The following is a 15,194-nucleotide window of genomic DNA, read 5'->3' on the forward strand; positions in this document are numbered from 1 at the left end:
GAAAAGGACGGACCACAGCAAAGAGGAAAAGCCACGGCGCGAACTTGAGGGAGCGGGCCCGGCCCAGCCGGGCTCCCGCAGCGCCGCCTCGCGGCACCGCCGCGGCACGGCCCCGGCTCGGGCTGTTCCAGCGCACCCCAGGGAAGGGCACGTGGGTTTACGTGGCTATTCCCTGGAGCATAGCGGCGAGGCGGACAGGCGTTTTCCCCGGGTGATGGCCACGTACCTGTGCCAGCACAGCCTGGGAATCAAATGCGGCACGCTGAGAGGCAGACCCTGGCATACACACTTAGCCCCAAGGTGCTCAGCACAAAGGCGCACATTTGGGCACCGTCAGCGTAGTAAGGATGGCAGCAGCACTCCAGAGAAGTGTATGCTTCTCCATCTCTATGATAATTACCTCTCCTGTGGAAGTTTCTACCCACCTTGCAGAAAAGCAGGCCCTGCAAAGCTCCTTGTGACCAACTTGCTCAACAAGTGCAGTGTGCTGTTCACATTTCCCAACACTCACCTCCTGTGGACCCTTCTAGGGGTTCCCACGGTGACCCTCAGCAGCAGCTACAGCCCTCATCCCTTTTCCACACTCCTTTAAAGCAAAAGGACAACTTTACAGAAGGACATTTCCAAAACTGGGATGGAGGGATGACTACTTCTTTGAGAACTGCTGCCTACAGCAAAGGTGGCTGAACTCCCCAAATTATGAATTGTGCTAAACTTATGAGATAAGATTGAAGACAGTGTAGCTCCATGATGTGATTCACCAGTGCTGGTGGGCAGATGGTCTGTCTGGAAACACAATAAGGGAGGCAATCAGAAGGAAATGTTAGGGATATAACTGTGCCTTGCTAAATAGATAGGTGCGTGCCTCTTAGCCAGACTGCCCTGGGGGCCTGCTCAGGGCAGCACTGCCTGGGGCTGTCTGCACCTTATCCCAATGCCAAGGGCTGCCCAACTGCACATGCAGCCCTGTCTGGGCTGTGGGACAGGGGCATACCCCAGGGTAAGGAAATGCTGGTGCAGGAGCGTCAGGGGTGTGTTTCTGGCTGCACCCAGCACTGATTTCAGTGCAGAAACACTGATGTGGAGAAGCCTCATCCAAGACAGCGAAACAGAGAACAGGGCTGTGAGCCTGACCAAAATGTGGGTAGGAGGAGCACCACCCTTCTGGTCTCACAGGACTCTTCTGCACTGTAAGCTCAAGATGCAGACTCATCCCCTGTCCAGCGCCCATTGTGCATTTCTTATTTTGCAGCTTTTAAGAGAAGGTCTTCACCTTTTCACATGTTTATATTGATGTCTGTATTTTTTTTATCTTTTCTGCAGCACTGTTTCTCATCAACAGAAGCTCCATGTAGTGTTTGGCATGGAGTTCATTACTGATCTTGAAATTAATTAATTAATAATTATATAAAGAAACCTATATTTGGCCCTGCTGCTTCTTCTCAGTGCATACCTGCTGTGTGGGGAGGTAGAATTTAAACCTCCAGAAGGACCAAACCAAGGCCATGCTCTTTTTTAAACATTATCTTATTTACCAGAAGGAGAGGCAGTGAAAAGCAGGATGAGCTTTGATCATGCCCAAATATGGAGTGTAATATTGGATACATGAATACAACATTGTCAGGGGTGCTTTTTTTTCTGCCCAGAAAAACAAAATTCTCCTTAAAGAAACAGCTGTGTCCTGCCTGCAGCCTGCAGAAGAATGGCATTAGTCACGTGCAGTCCAACACGTAGCACAATTGTAAAGTTCGCTCTATGAGACTGACAGGAGCTATTCATATCGGCCCTCTCCACCATCTGCCTGAATGGCAGGCTGCGGGGTAGCTGCAACCCCCCCTCACTGTCTCTGCATGGCCTCAGCACTTAGTGCCTGCTCAAAGTCTGTCCCCAAGTGCAGAAAATCAGGGATTGAAAGCAAAGAGAGGATGTCACTCAGGTCAAAGCAGACTGTCAAGAAGGGAAAAAAAAAAGGAGTGGGGCAAAAGAGTCAAAGCTTTATCTGTTGGGAGAGCCGGGTTGCTCTTGTCCTGGGAGCAGAGGTGTTAGTTTCAACGAGAAGATGAGGAGGGAGAGCAAAGTGCACAACTGGACAGCAGGAATCTGGGAAGAAATTCCATATTCTCCTTCCCTGAGTTTAGAGGACTCAGATACTCCTTCCCTGAGCTCTGGGACAGGACCAGGCTGCATGAGGGTCAGTGCCAGGGCAAGATGTCCCTGCTGCTGTCTGCAGCACCTGTGTGCTGGGGTGCAGGAAGGGATGCCAAGGGCTTTGGCTGCACCCCTTTACACACTCTGTCAGACATCCCTTTCATGTGAACCCACAGGTCCTGAGTTGGCCAGGCTCACATCCCAGGCTGAGACCAGGCTCTAAGTCTAGAGAACAACCTGTTTGGAGGCCTGAACACTATCAGTACCACACTACCTCTCTCCCTCACCCCTTTTCCCCTTGCCACTTTGAAGGTCAGACTAGATGGAGAGAGGTTTATTTTCATCCTATGAACTGTTGTTCCTTCTCATTTCCAGACAGTCATATTTTTCCTCATGACAGGAATTCCTACTATCAGTTCCTGAGGTGCGTGGCTCAGAATTACTGCAATCCTTTCCTCTCTCATTGCATTTACTCCTAAGATTACCCAGTTCTTGCAGTTTTATGTTAAATAACATTCATTTTTATGCCATCAGTGTGTCATTGACATCTTTCCACTTCAGTCATGGTCAACATGAAATCTAAAATCAGGATCCCTGAGTAAGAGTATTAGTGGTCTTCCTCCATCTCAATACTACTTCTCTCCAGGCCAATACTTCTGGTTTCACATGAACCATTGTCACCTCCCCTTAGACTCTTGGCTCTCTTTTTCAAGTGTAGAGGGAAAGCAAAGACTTAGGAAGCAGCAGGTGAGTGAAAAGATACTATGCAACTGAAATATCTTTGCTTTTAACTGCCTGTAGGGGACAAAGTAAAGGAACAATTCACTGGTGACCCACCTGGAAATTTTCCAGCTTATTGTCTTACATTTCCCAACTGTTGGAGCCCCATTTTCTCTTTGCTTTGAAGTGCACATCCACTAGGCTCAACAAGGAGTCCTCTCCTCTTCTCTCCTCTCTGACCCTCTCCTCTCCGACCCTCTCCTCTCCTCTCTCCTCCTGACAGTAGGGTGAACCCTGTGACAAAACCTGTAGAAAAAGCTTCATTTTAGTGGAGGAAAAAGAATTTTGAGTTAACTGGTGTCAGAACAGTGACCTCTGACTTTTTTTGCTGCTCATCTGTTCAGTGAGCTACCTTTTGCTTTACCAGCATGATTTGGGTGTTCCTGCTCTTTGAAATGCTTGTGACACTTAGGAGAGAGAGATCCCTGCCCCAGTTAATGGTGTGCAGTGTGGTTAGTGCATCTGCTCACATGGTCCAGGACAACCTGGTGCTGGAATACCTTTGCTGAATGGGTCTCTCAGCCTGGAAAATAGCTGTGGGAGATATTGATATAGAAGTGACTAAATATTGACATCACTTACAATGAGTGACATTTTAAAAACACTTTGCAGGTATTTTTGTGCAAGAAAATCTTCTTCATTCAGTCTTGAAGGAAATACTGCATTTTAGGAGAGACCTGGCTGCAATTTTCAAATGAATTGATTAATTCTTGTGCTTTACTTTAAAAAAGGAGTCAGAAAACTTTACATACCAAATATTCCCAAGAAGACAGTTGTCAGGGGGTGACATGTCAGATATGAAGTGGCTCTCCAGCTGGTCCCTGTCTGCATGCTGGGAAGGCATGTGGAGACATTTTTTCAATTGCTGTACTAGTTTGACATGTTCACAGTGGAAAATGATGTATCATTCTTGAGCCTTTGGTTGGTGGACACTTCAAAGTGCATTGGATCCTCGTAGAGGAGTGCCCTATTGTTAATTGTTTCTTTCACATGTACATTGGGATGAACATGGTGAGAGCAGCGAGGAACAAAAGGGCTCCGGTGGCCTCTTAGAGAAAACCCTGTGCAGCTCAACCTGAGTCTGACCTTGAAAGGGTGGGTTGCTCTGGTTTTTAAATCCTGCTTGCTGGTTCATTCCCCTCTGGCACCCCACTGTTACCCAGCTGCAGGAGAATGAGATGCCGGAGCACTGAGCATAGCAAGGCATGGGGAGCCCCTCCTGCCCTCCCATGCGGTGCCCAAGAAACCACATCCTGCACAACATCCTTCTGGGAGAGGATGGGCATGGCTGTAGTCTAGGAGCTTGGAATGGGCTTCTGCAGTAAGTATGTTGGAGGGGTGCTGGGTTTTCATTATCCCCCAGTAAGCAGGCAAGCCATATCCACCCTCCTCAGTCAACTGACCCCTTAGCCATCAGTCTCACAGAACAGCCGTGGGGTCTTGAGCCCGTATGATTGGATGTAGGTCACATAATACATGGCATGAGTTTCTCAGGTCTCTGAAGATATAATTCATTAACATGCTGAGATGATCCTTTACTCCCAGGCAGCTGTCACATATCTCTCTGTCTCCCCCTCTTACCCCCTTGGGAGATCAACTAGCTCTAATGGGAGACTGCACTGTGCTTTGTGATGACCAGGTTGGGTTTGGAAGTTCAAGCACAGGAGGCAGCTTGTTCCTGCAAACAGAGACATGATCCTTTGGTGTACATCTCTTCCAATGAGCTAGACAAAACCTCTCCCTGTAGCCTCAGGTGCATGGAAGTGTCTGTGTCAGGCCACGGAGGGGGGCCAAGCTCCAGCCAGCGAATCCTGAAATAGATGCTCAAGTAGGTGACTGGAAATTGCCCCCCACAAATGATCTGAAAAGAGAACAGAGGTTTGAATGCTGGCATAAGTAGATGACAGAGGGTGCAGGCAGGGCTTGCTGCCCCAGGTTTGCTAGGGAATGAATTGCTTCTGAAATAGAAGCTAGAGGAGAGAGGCACATCTGCAAGTAGCAAATCAGCCACTCTGTTATAGCCCACTGCAGGACCATAAACTCTGTAGCACATTCTTTTGCAGGATGTGCTGACTCCAGGGTCTCCCTAGACCTGAAACACCTGAACCTGGGCACCGTCATATGTGGCTCAGGCCACACTGGGAGAAATGATGTGAATAGGGACGTCAGCATTGCATGCACCAGTACAGAGACACTGAAGAGTCATTCTTGAGGCCTCTGCCCAGACTTTTGTATAATGGCACAGTCCGGATCTTGACTTCCTCTGATGAAAATTGGATCGATAGAAATAAAGTAAAATAACTGTCAGTAAAATAATTGTAAAATATAGCTGTTTTGGATCGATAGAAATAAAGTAAAATAACTGTCAGTAAAATAATTGTAAAATATAGCTGTTTTCAACCCTCAGTGCTCAGGCCTTTGATGCCTTGCATCGGTAAGGTAGATTTTACTTGCAAAATGGCTTGGACTTCAGTCCATGCTTTCTGCACGGTGTGTGTGTGTTTGCTTCAGAGCTGGCAGCATCTGCCTGACAGTGGGTGCACAGGTCCTGTGGCCCTCTCCAGTCTTCCCATCCCTAGGGTGTGGACTGGAAAGCAGGAGCATCGCTGCTCCAGCTGTGGGAGGCAACAAATCCCGGCTGGCATATAGGCTGCTGCCAGCTCTGTGTCATCAGTGTGTCCAGTGCACACCAAGGGCAGCTCTTCTGCTCTCCTCTTCCTCCAGCTCTAGGTTTTACTGTGCTATTAAGTAATTGCCACCCCTTAGGGATAAGCCTGCGAGAAGGCGAAGGGCTCACATAACTCTGCATCAGTAAAGGAAGCAGCTCAATTAGCATTTCACACGCCTTTTCTTCCCTCTCTTCTTACCTTCCCTGCAGCGGGCATGCTTTCCCCTTAAAGGATTGTCCTGTTTCTGCTCCTTGCCAGCGTTGGCAGGGTGACAGTAGTCGAGTGTGCAAACTTGTGCTATTGTCCCCAGGCCAGGGGGAGTCATGGAGACCCACTAATATGACACAGGAAAATGTTTGCTGATGGCAATTCTATGGGCTTTGTCTAACTCTTTCTCCATCATGACGACTCGATTTAAGTCTCTAACTGTTTGACTACAGATGCAAGAGTACTATCCAACTCCATCCTTTTGTTCGGGTAGTTTGAATGGGTAATTCAGCTTTTGTGTAACTCAATTGAGGGGGCAAACATAAAGACAAGATTCTTGAGCGCTCAAGCTCCCTTTCCATGGATATCTGCACATCTCTTTAGAGATTTGTTCCTTTCCTACCTTTTTCTGACATCATCCTCCCCTTAAAAAAAAAAAGGCTCTGATGGGGAACGGTTAAAAGTAGGCTAGTCCAGTCCCCCGTATTACATTGTCCTGTGCCAATGAAGCATGGTTAGTATCAGCCCCCAGAGAGCTTTGGGGAGTGCAGGGAAAAGGGTGTCTAAACTCTCCTAACTCGTCCTCATCCTGAAGCATTTTCTCTTAGATTGTGTTGTTCTTGAAAGAAAGGCTTCCGTAGGGGTGAAGAGGATGGGGAGAATGGTAGAAATCGTGGGGAAATGATTGTATTTATTAGCTGTCTTTCTGTGGCTGTCCCCATGGAGACAATTTGTGATGGCAAAGAATGCAAGGAGGGGAGGCTGATGCCTGATTGGGATGCTTTGTATTTGGCAAAGTGGCTTCTGATTGGCCTGGGAGAGCCCCGAACTCGCCGTAGTCGATATTCATTCAGCTCGCTCAAGTGCTTGCTAAACTGCATCCAAACACTGGCGGGCCCTGGCTGCCTCCGCCGAGGTTGGCGGTGTGTAACCTGCCTAACGAGATTAGCAGGGAAGGGGCTCTTCTCTGCAGCGACGCAGCCGCCAGCACCGGTGAGAAAAGCTGCCGCGCGCCGGGTGAGTGTCCGTGCTTGCTTACAGGGAGGCCACCCCGGCTTCTGCCCACTTCAGTGCTATCTAACAAGATTAGGCACCGAGCTGGCTGGCATTCATGAGCCAGTCCTCATGCCGGTGTGTGCTGGGGCAGCAGTGTGGGGCGGTGGGCTGCGGGCACGCGTCGGCTCCAGCAGGAGTTTGCCTGCATGGAGGCGAGCTGACCGACAACTTGTTTGGGTGGCTGAGAAGTTTGACATGTCCCCCCACCTTCCCTCCATTTCATTGGTGCTATTTGAACCAAAGCTTCTCTCTCTTAAGTCTGCCCGTCATGTTTTGCAGGTTTGCCAAGGTTTGTCCAAAGGCGGATTATAAACTTTTCATGAAAAACTCTGCACAGTGCATCCAGTGAAATGGCATCAGACAGTGAGGTAAAAACTCTACTGAACTTCGTCAACCTGGCCTCCAGCGACATCAAAGCGGCTCTGGATAAATCAGCTCCTTGTCGCCGGTCAGTTGACCACAGAAAATACTTACAGAAGCAACTCAAGCGGTTTTCTCAGAAGTACTCACGGATGCCACGGTGTCACCCCAGCAAACCCCCTGAGTGTGGCTGGCGCAGGGGGGCAGAGGATCGGGGCCGTGGCCCCCAGCCTGAGGCACCTGACCCCAGCCCCCATGGTGGGGCTGCCGCCGAGAAGGTGATGCAGACAGCTGAGGCAGAGGAGAGCCTCACCGGGGAACGGGTTCTGCAGGAGCAAAAACCTGAGGCTGTCCGGCCGGACCAGGTGCCCATGAGGAAGCGACAGCTCCCTGCCTCCTTCTGGGAAGAGCCACGGCCGGCTCAGAGCCTGACAGCCAGGACCTTTCCTGCCAGTCCTGAGGGGCTCCCAGCCCCTAGAGACCCTCCTCCCTATGAGGGGAAGAAAAGCAAATGGAGCCCAGATGCCGCTAGCCCAGAGAGCCCTCCTGACCCTGCACCACATGCCGGGGAGAAGGACCCTGCCGGGGTCCTCTCAGGCCGGGTGGGTGCCTGGACCTGCTGCCCCTTCCCTTGCCCCGGGACAGGGGTGTACCAGCCCCCGGGAGCGCTGCCCCCATCGCCCTTCCCAGGGCTGGGACTGTGGAGGAAGAGTGCAGCCACACTGCCAGCGGAGGTGCCACACTTCTGCAAGGAGGTCGATGGCACAGGGCAAAAACTCTGCAGGCCCATGGTTCTGAAACCCATCCCCACCAAGCCCGCCATCCCCCCACCCATCTTCAATGTTTTTGGCTATCTTTAGCGAGGCGGGTGTCAGAGTCATGCTGAACACGACAGCTCCTCAGGGTGAATTGAAACACCCGGTCAGCCACCAGGCATGAGCTGCTGGCAGCGTGGAGCAGCAGGGGAAGGAGACCGGTGATCACACCCTCTTCCTCATGGGCGGGCTGGGGGGAATTAGTAACTGTTGGGAAGCTACTTGGGCTCCACTCTCCTCTCAGTATGCAGGTGTAAATCGGGAATAAACCTTACGAAGCCGGTGGCATGGAGCATGAGGCAAACCAGGGCTCTTTCATGGATGGGCATTGTCTGAGGCGCGGTGAGCGGGGCTGCAGGCCATTCATAGCCGCACTTGTAACACCTAGGAGACCTCCTCCATGTGGGAACATATTTCTGGGGCTGCCCTGCAGCAGCAGCAGTGAAATGAAATGAATTAAACCCATTCAAAAAGTTTTTGTACTTTAAAGTAATTCCAGAGAAGTCAAGATATTCAGATCGCTTGGTTTTGCATTCAGGAGACTGGAAGGACAGTATTTAATGTAGAAACCACACTTGTGAATGATTTAAGCTCTTGTTGTATGTAAATATTGAAAGAATTAAAAGAAAAAAATAAGGGAAGAAAGGAGGTTAATTTTATTTTGGTGATTCTGCAAATGCAGTCTGTCTAGTTTTATCCCAAGGGGTAAACACAGGTTTTATTTGCAACTGGTGGGGAGATATGAGGGCTGAAATCTGCCTATGCAGATTGATATAAACTTAAAAGTAATTCTGATGCTGGGAAATTAGCTAGCATTAAGCTGGTGCAAATGGAAGCAAGATGAATTTCCACATCAGGAATCACTCTGCACTAACAGAACAAATGAAGAATTGTATTAGTTTTATACGAAACCATGAAGTATGATAGAAGGAAAAAAGTGTAAAGAATAGCCTGCCTTGATTTCTGGCTCACCGATGTCTTTTGTTTTGCCTGATTTTAAGATGCTATCACAAGACCTGGCTGTAAATGTTTTGCATAGTATTTTCCTAATTATTTCAACAAATTGGCATTGAAGAATTTATTACACATTTTTTTAAAGTTAGGTTTCTCTTAAACCCGTGGAGAAAGTGTTACTAAGACACAGAACATGAGATCTGAGGTGTTTAATATTGTAGGTGTATGTATCTATTCAGTTATACTGGAGTGTATCACTGAAGTCAAGAGAAGAATATTTTAAGGGGTAAAAGGGCCAGAGAATGGACGCCTGTGATATCCCAAGGCCTGAACCTGTACTGTTGCTGAAGCTAATGGGAACTTCACCAAGATTCAATAAAAAGTGGCCTTGATTGGTTTGGTCTCTGACTAGTGAAGCTCTTTATGACTCCTGGTATCTCTGCAAGGGTTAAAAAACAGGCAACACTTCATTCAAGCACATTGCAGTCATGAAAAAATTATCATCTGAGGCAACTGTAGAGTGCCATTTTGGATCTTCTGATGGGCCTTGGTGTTGCATAACCAGGTTGCAACTTTTGTTAGAATGCAAACTACTCACAGGTTAAAAGTATTTAGTTTTCCCCAAACTTCACATATCCCAACAATGTTCACTTTTATGGAAACAACATCTGTAATGTGTTAGTAGAGCAAGACAAAAGTAGAATTGGAGATGGCTTTCATTGCTTTCTCCTTGCTACCAGCACTTAATATATGTATCAGTCTTGCATAAACTATTCCTTTAGGAAGAGAGCAGGAGCTATCTTTGATAGCACATACCTGCAACTACATGCAAGATGTGAGGTGGTAAAGAGCTGATCTAGGGGTTAAAGACATCAAGTTAGCTCTTGATCCAGAAGTGAAGATAGGAACATACTTAGATGCCTTTCCCTTTTTGGAAAAAATCCGTGAGGAAACTGTCCCTCTCCGCAAGGACATTAACAGAAACCAGAGGCAGTACCCCCATTGAAGTTAATTGGAGAACAATGGCTTTTAATTTACAGAGCTGTAGGCAAGAAATTTTTTACGTGGAAATAGGGGTCCATCAATAGCTCTGGGTCACTGTTGTAATCCAGATGAAGCCAGATGCTGAACTCTGTCTCAGTGCTATCAGTGCAGAGCAGCGTCCTTGGTATTGGTTTGGATGAGCAGAGCAGGTCATGGAATGAACTACAGGTATTGCAGAGATTGCTGTGCACAAGTGTTCCTGCTTGAATTCAGAAGGGAAATTTCAAAGCACTGTGTATCACACCACAATATGGATTTCTATCAAAATTAAAATACTTGGCAAAGTGGATAGCCTCTGTATAAATTTTATTTCTGGAGAAATCCAGAGAAAGAAGAGAGTTAAAATCAAGTTTCTATCTTTTGAATGTTAAATTCTTTGTTTTCTTTTTCTTCTTTAAAGTCTTTCTTATTTGAATGTATGTTGCTGCACATTTTCCATGTAGTAGAATAGCGTTTTTTAAAGGATTGAACCAGATCATTCTAAATGACTTCTGACTCAGATATTTATGCTCTTACTCTCAGATTTAAACTAATGTTACTTCTTAAAATCCTTTGTGACATGGATGGCCCTTGCTGGGGCTTTGAACTGGAGCAGCAGTGAAGTAAAACATAAACGAACAGAAGACAATTGTTAAGTATATTCAAAATCACTGAATGGGGATGTGTGAGACTTTCTGAAAGGTTTGCAAAGAATAGCAACTCTGTCTCCTCTTTAGTAATATGTACTGTTCTCTCATCCCGGAGATTAACATCAGAATTATTAATTGTTCAAGCTTGGATTGATTCAGAATTTTCCTGGATATTTTTGTGTTTGGCTGTTGTTATTCAGGACAGCTGATAGCTCTTCAGGATCTACTTGTTTATTCATACTTTGTTTGAAAAATGGAAACATAACATTTGGGAGCTGCTATTTACAAGAACAATGCAAATTTAAACTTTTAAAACCACAATAGCTTTTATAAATAATGGGAAGGGAGAGGTAAATGAAAAAGCTTTCATACAAAATGAAATAAAAAAAAAAATCAAAAAAAGTGCACAAGAACATCAAGTGAATTGCACATTTTGCAGTAAAAAAAGTACAGTAACCTGGTCATGAAATATTCCTGGAACATTTCACATAAATTCATTGTCTTGGAAGGAGAATATTTATCACACTCAGTAAAAACAAGCCGCTTTACTTTGCACTAGAACTACTGATCTGCTTATAAAGCCTGGTTTGGTTGGGTTTTGGGCTATTTTTCTTTTCACAGTAACTTCTAGGCAAATGCATTAAAGGCACATTGAATTTGTGCAGATTCAGTATTTTGCACAAAATAGTATGTCAATAACTGGAGCGGAGAGGTAGCGGGCTCCATTTCAGTGCAAATAATTGTAAACTGAGTATGTGAAGGTTTGCTATAATGATCAAGCAGAAAGGACTCAATAACATTGTAATTACCAGATTCCCTCTCTAATAGACTCTTCTCACCTCAGTTTCTGTGCACAGTGTGCACTTATTCTTCCCACAGTTGTGTTATATTCCCATCAGATCAGTGTTCTCCAGCTTAGTGACTCCTGCTCAGGACAGATGGTTGACAGCAAACCAGGACCTGGGTCTCCCAATGGAAATGAAGGGCTCTTGGTTGAAAGAAGAAATGAGCTTTCCATACTTGTGCCATTCAAACCTAGTTTTAACTTCTCCAAGGACATAAAAAGAAATTGCAACTTGCTAGACTGTTGTGGACACAACAAAGTTGGCTCAGGGGAAATTCCCATTTTGGGATAACTTATGAAATCCCACTTCTCCAGTTATACATGCGGTTGGTGATTCTGAATCCTTTCTATCAGCCAGGGTCTCCAGTGCTGTCACCGCACACCAAACGAACACTAAAGTGGTCTCCAGCAAGCTGTGTTTGTATCCCAATCACCCTCTACAACTCTGCTTTGTTACACTTATTTAATTTCAAGGACTTTTCTTCTGATTTATATCAACATGAGTAGGACCCAGGCCTTCGCCGTTCAGCCCCAGAAAGTGAGATGGATGAACTCCACAGGTGATTTTCTATCTCTCAAGGTACTGCTTACCAATACAGGGCCTTCACTGGCAAAACTGGTCTAGAGATCTCCTGTACCCTATCCTTTTCTCTCCGCCCAATATTTTTCTAACCTGAAGCCATTACCTGTTCACACTGGAGGAAACAAGGGTCCTAAACTGACAGTAAAGTAAGTCACTGGATGAAACATCCCCAGTGGAGGAATCTCACCTGACTTTCCAAAGCTTTGCAAGAAGATCATCCTTCAGTGTGAATTGAAACTCTGTTGGTTGTTCAACTTTCGCATTCAGGTAGGGGACAGCTGTGACAGAATGCCATAGCTGTAACCAATTTTAGTTCTGCTCACATCCTGTCCCACAAGTGCTGAGCACATTTCGCACAAAGTCATCACAGAATCTGAACTTGTGTGCCCAGAAAGACTTGTATGTGTGCAACACACTTTAGTCCTGTGTTAAGGTATAAAACTCCACACAAATAAAAGTCAGTGCAATGCATTTTCCCTACTTACATTTCTATCTGATTCCATGCATGGTATACAGACCAACAAATAAAACCAGATCTGCCATGTCTCTGGTGGGGAATCTAAGCAGACCATGATGCACAGCTCCTTTATCACCTAAGGTAAGAATGAGTGTGCTTCTAGCATAAGATCTGCATAGATGTCGTTCCAAATTTCTGTTCTTTTGTACTTTCTTAGGTGCCTAGTCAGGAAGGAAGCGCTCATCAAAGCAGTTCAGCAAGTCACACCTGTCAACTGAGCCGTAGTCACTGCCAATAACCACTCATGGGCTCCTTGGCCTCCCCAGCTGTGAGGGAATGTGACTTGTTAAAAACTTCAATAAAAGAATTTCACGGACAATTATAGTTGTTCAGCAGATAGATGGTAACTTGTTAAGCTGCCATAAATCAGTTGAGGATCTGAGCTGTAAATAGGTGACCTAATTTTCAAAGAAGCTAAGATAATAACTTTTATCAGTGTCAAAGGGAGCTAATAGATATTTCAGACTTCCAAATTCAGAAAATTCAGGGCTAAATCCCAAGGTTTTTAGTCTGTTTCACTAATATCTAACACTAAATGCGATCCCCCTGGCTTCAGTGGAACTACACCTAGTGCAAGCAACTTGACATTGTTTAGGCACCTGAATAAGGATTTGGAAGCCTAATTCTGGGTATTCATTTTCATAAATTTTGAAGTCTGACTTTCATAATTTTGAAATAATTTTGAAATAATTTCTCTTTCTTCCGTTGATAGTATTGCTATAGCCACAGAGGTCCAAGGAGTTAGGAAAGGCTGGGTTTTGTAGAGATAAGATCTTCTAGGGGAGGAACAGATTAAGTTGGTTTAATAGTGTTGCCTCTCTCCTTCACACCGCTCTCTGTTCCCTGTCCTCTAGGGCTTTGTTCTGTTCTGACACCAGATTCATGACAGTGTAAACCTACTGTTTACAGTGCAGCTACTTCTAATTTACACCAAGAAAAGAAAAAAAAAAAGAGCTCAGATTTGCTTTCAGATCCCCAGTCTAGGAAATTCTCTCAAGCAGAATGACATTGCAAATGTAATACAGAATGAACTCCATTCACTATGTGCAAATACAGTTCTTACTTCCTCCTTAAATAAACCTTTCCTTGATTTTTAAAGGATTCATCATTTCTGGATTTTACTCTATTGAAGAAATCTGAGATTTGAATGTTCAGAAATCAAGTACTCTACTCAATAAGAAAGGTACAAAAAAAGAAAGTAAAAGTGTTAGCAAGGTGGTGTAAAAGTATCAGAGAATTAGCAACCCGCACACTTAGCAGAAATCCAAACAATAGAATAGAAAATACAATAAAAATCTCAGTCAGTGAAAGAAATGTGATTGTCTTCCCAAATATGTTGACGCTCAACAATTTCTTAATTGTGATCACAGCAAGGATGCTAAGCTTCACCACAACCCCCAGATACCTTTGTATTCCTCTCCAAGTATTGGTACGACTCATTTGTCAGTGTCACCTTTCATTTCTCGTTCTTTGCAGAACAAGCACAGAGGTGAATCATATGTGTTTGCTCTTGAAAAACCTAACAACAGTCCTATCTTTAGCTCTGTCTCCTCCATTTTCTTCATGCTTCAAAAGCATATTTCTCTTAGATTAGTCATTGGAGGGTGCTTGACCAAGCCAGCAGCAATTCCTCCCCGCTGTGGGCCCTTGCCATGCTGGTGATGCTGGGTGCCATGCTGGGAAGCCACTGCATATCCATCGTGCCTGGGGTCACTGTGTGTAATCGTGCTTTAAGTATCGGATCAGTCTGTCTGGGAGAGGCAAGGTGTCAAGAAGCTTAATGCGGTTTCTTCCAACCAGGCTTCGTACCTTGATGCGGCAAAGATGGGAAAGAGGTCGCGGAGGTTCTGAAAGACAGGCAGGTCAGAAGCATGAGCAGAACAGTTTTAACTTCAAATGGACAGCTCAGCTTGGCCAGAACAGTGTGAAGAGGAAAATGGGAGAAGGAATATAAAAAGGGGTGGTTCTCTGTAATGAAGCGATAAGGCATCTGAGATTGATAGAAGATCATCTTTCTGGGACATGACACAGGGAAGAAAGTGGGGTTGGAAAGTGGGGTGTTATACCCATCTCAGCCTTAAAGATGGGCTTTCTAGGAGGATCTGTAAAAGCCACTTCAAAGTATTCAGCCTTCCCACTGAAAAAAAATGTAGTAGGTACCAAATTTACCTTGGTGCCAGAAACCTAATTCTGATACTGTCTATGAAAGACTTTGTATCCTGAGGGAAAGGATACTTAGGAAGGCACAATACAAATGAAGACTTTAAAGGCCTCTGGTCATGAGGCTGCTGTGGGGATTGTCACGCTGCCCACCTGTCCTGACCAGACTGCACCCCAGGTACAGCCAAATGGGCCTTTCTGCATCACAATGCTCATTCCCAGTGAGCCAAATCCATGGCTGGTGTACGTTTCACATCACAGTCAGTGACACCCCAGAAATTTCTAGTGCCTAATACCCAGTTCAAAGTATAATTCAGTCACAGTAGGGAAATCCTTTCCGTTTTATGAGATGAATACTAGGAGGTGACGGTGACTGAGGTTTTGAATCTAACAATGGGACTAGTTATGTCAGATTCTCTCCTGGGTGA

General features: G+C 45.7%; 2 protein-coding genes across 3 annotated transcripts in view; one reads left to right on the plus strand and one right to left on the minus strand.

Annotated features, from left to right (window-relative positions):
• The first annotated feature begins 6,466 nt into the window (after window positions 1-6,466).
• FAM181A (family with sequence similarity 181 member A) lies at window positions 6,467-9,098 on the plus strand. The gene is made up of 2 exons (XM_027673882.1): window positions 6,467-6,821; window positions 7,140-9,098. The coding sequence occupies exon 2, from the start codon at window positions 7,211-7,213 to the stop codon at window positions 8,078-8,080; it is 870 nt and encodes a 289-aa protein (XP_027529683.1). The 5' UTR covers window positions 6,467-6,821; window positions 7,140-7,210; the 3' UTR covers window positions 8,081-9,098.
• Window positions 9,099-9,997: 899 nt separating this feature from the next.
• Window positions 9,998-15,194, minus strand: part of ASB2 (ankyrin repeat and SOCS box containing 2) — a 33,586-nt gene continuing 28,389 nt past the window's right edge. For both annotated transcript variants that reach the window (XM_027673879.1, XM_027673880.1), the window contains one exon: window positions 9,998-14,453. In XM_027673879.1, the coding sequence (XP_027529680.1) occupies window positions 14,317-14,453 (137 nt within the window). In that variant the 3' untranslated portion in view covers window positions 9,998-14,316. The remainder of the gene's footprint in view (window positions 14,454-15,194) is intronic.

Source organism: Neopelma chrysocephalum, unplaced genomic scaffold (assembly GCF_003984885.1).
Source record: "Neopelma chrysocephalum unplaced genomic scaffold, ASM398488v2 Primary Assembly neopelma1_24, whole genome shotgun sequence".
NCBI lineage: Eukaryota > Metazoa > Chordata > Aves > Passeriformes > Pipridae > Neopelma > Neopelma chrysocephalum.

What these genes read in the sequence shown, in the direction of transcription:
- FAM181A (XM_027673882.1), top strand. Translation starts at nt 7,211, where the DNA reads ATGGCATCAGACAGTGAGGTAAAAACTCTACTGAACTTCGTCAACCTG.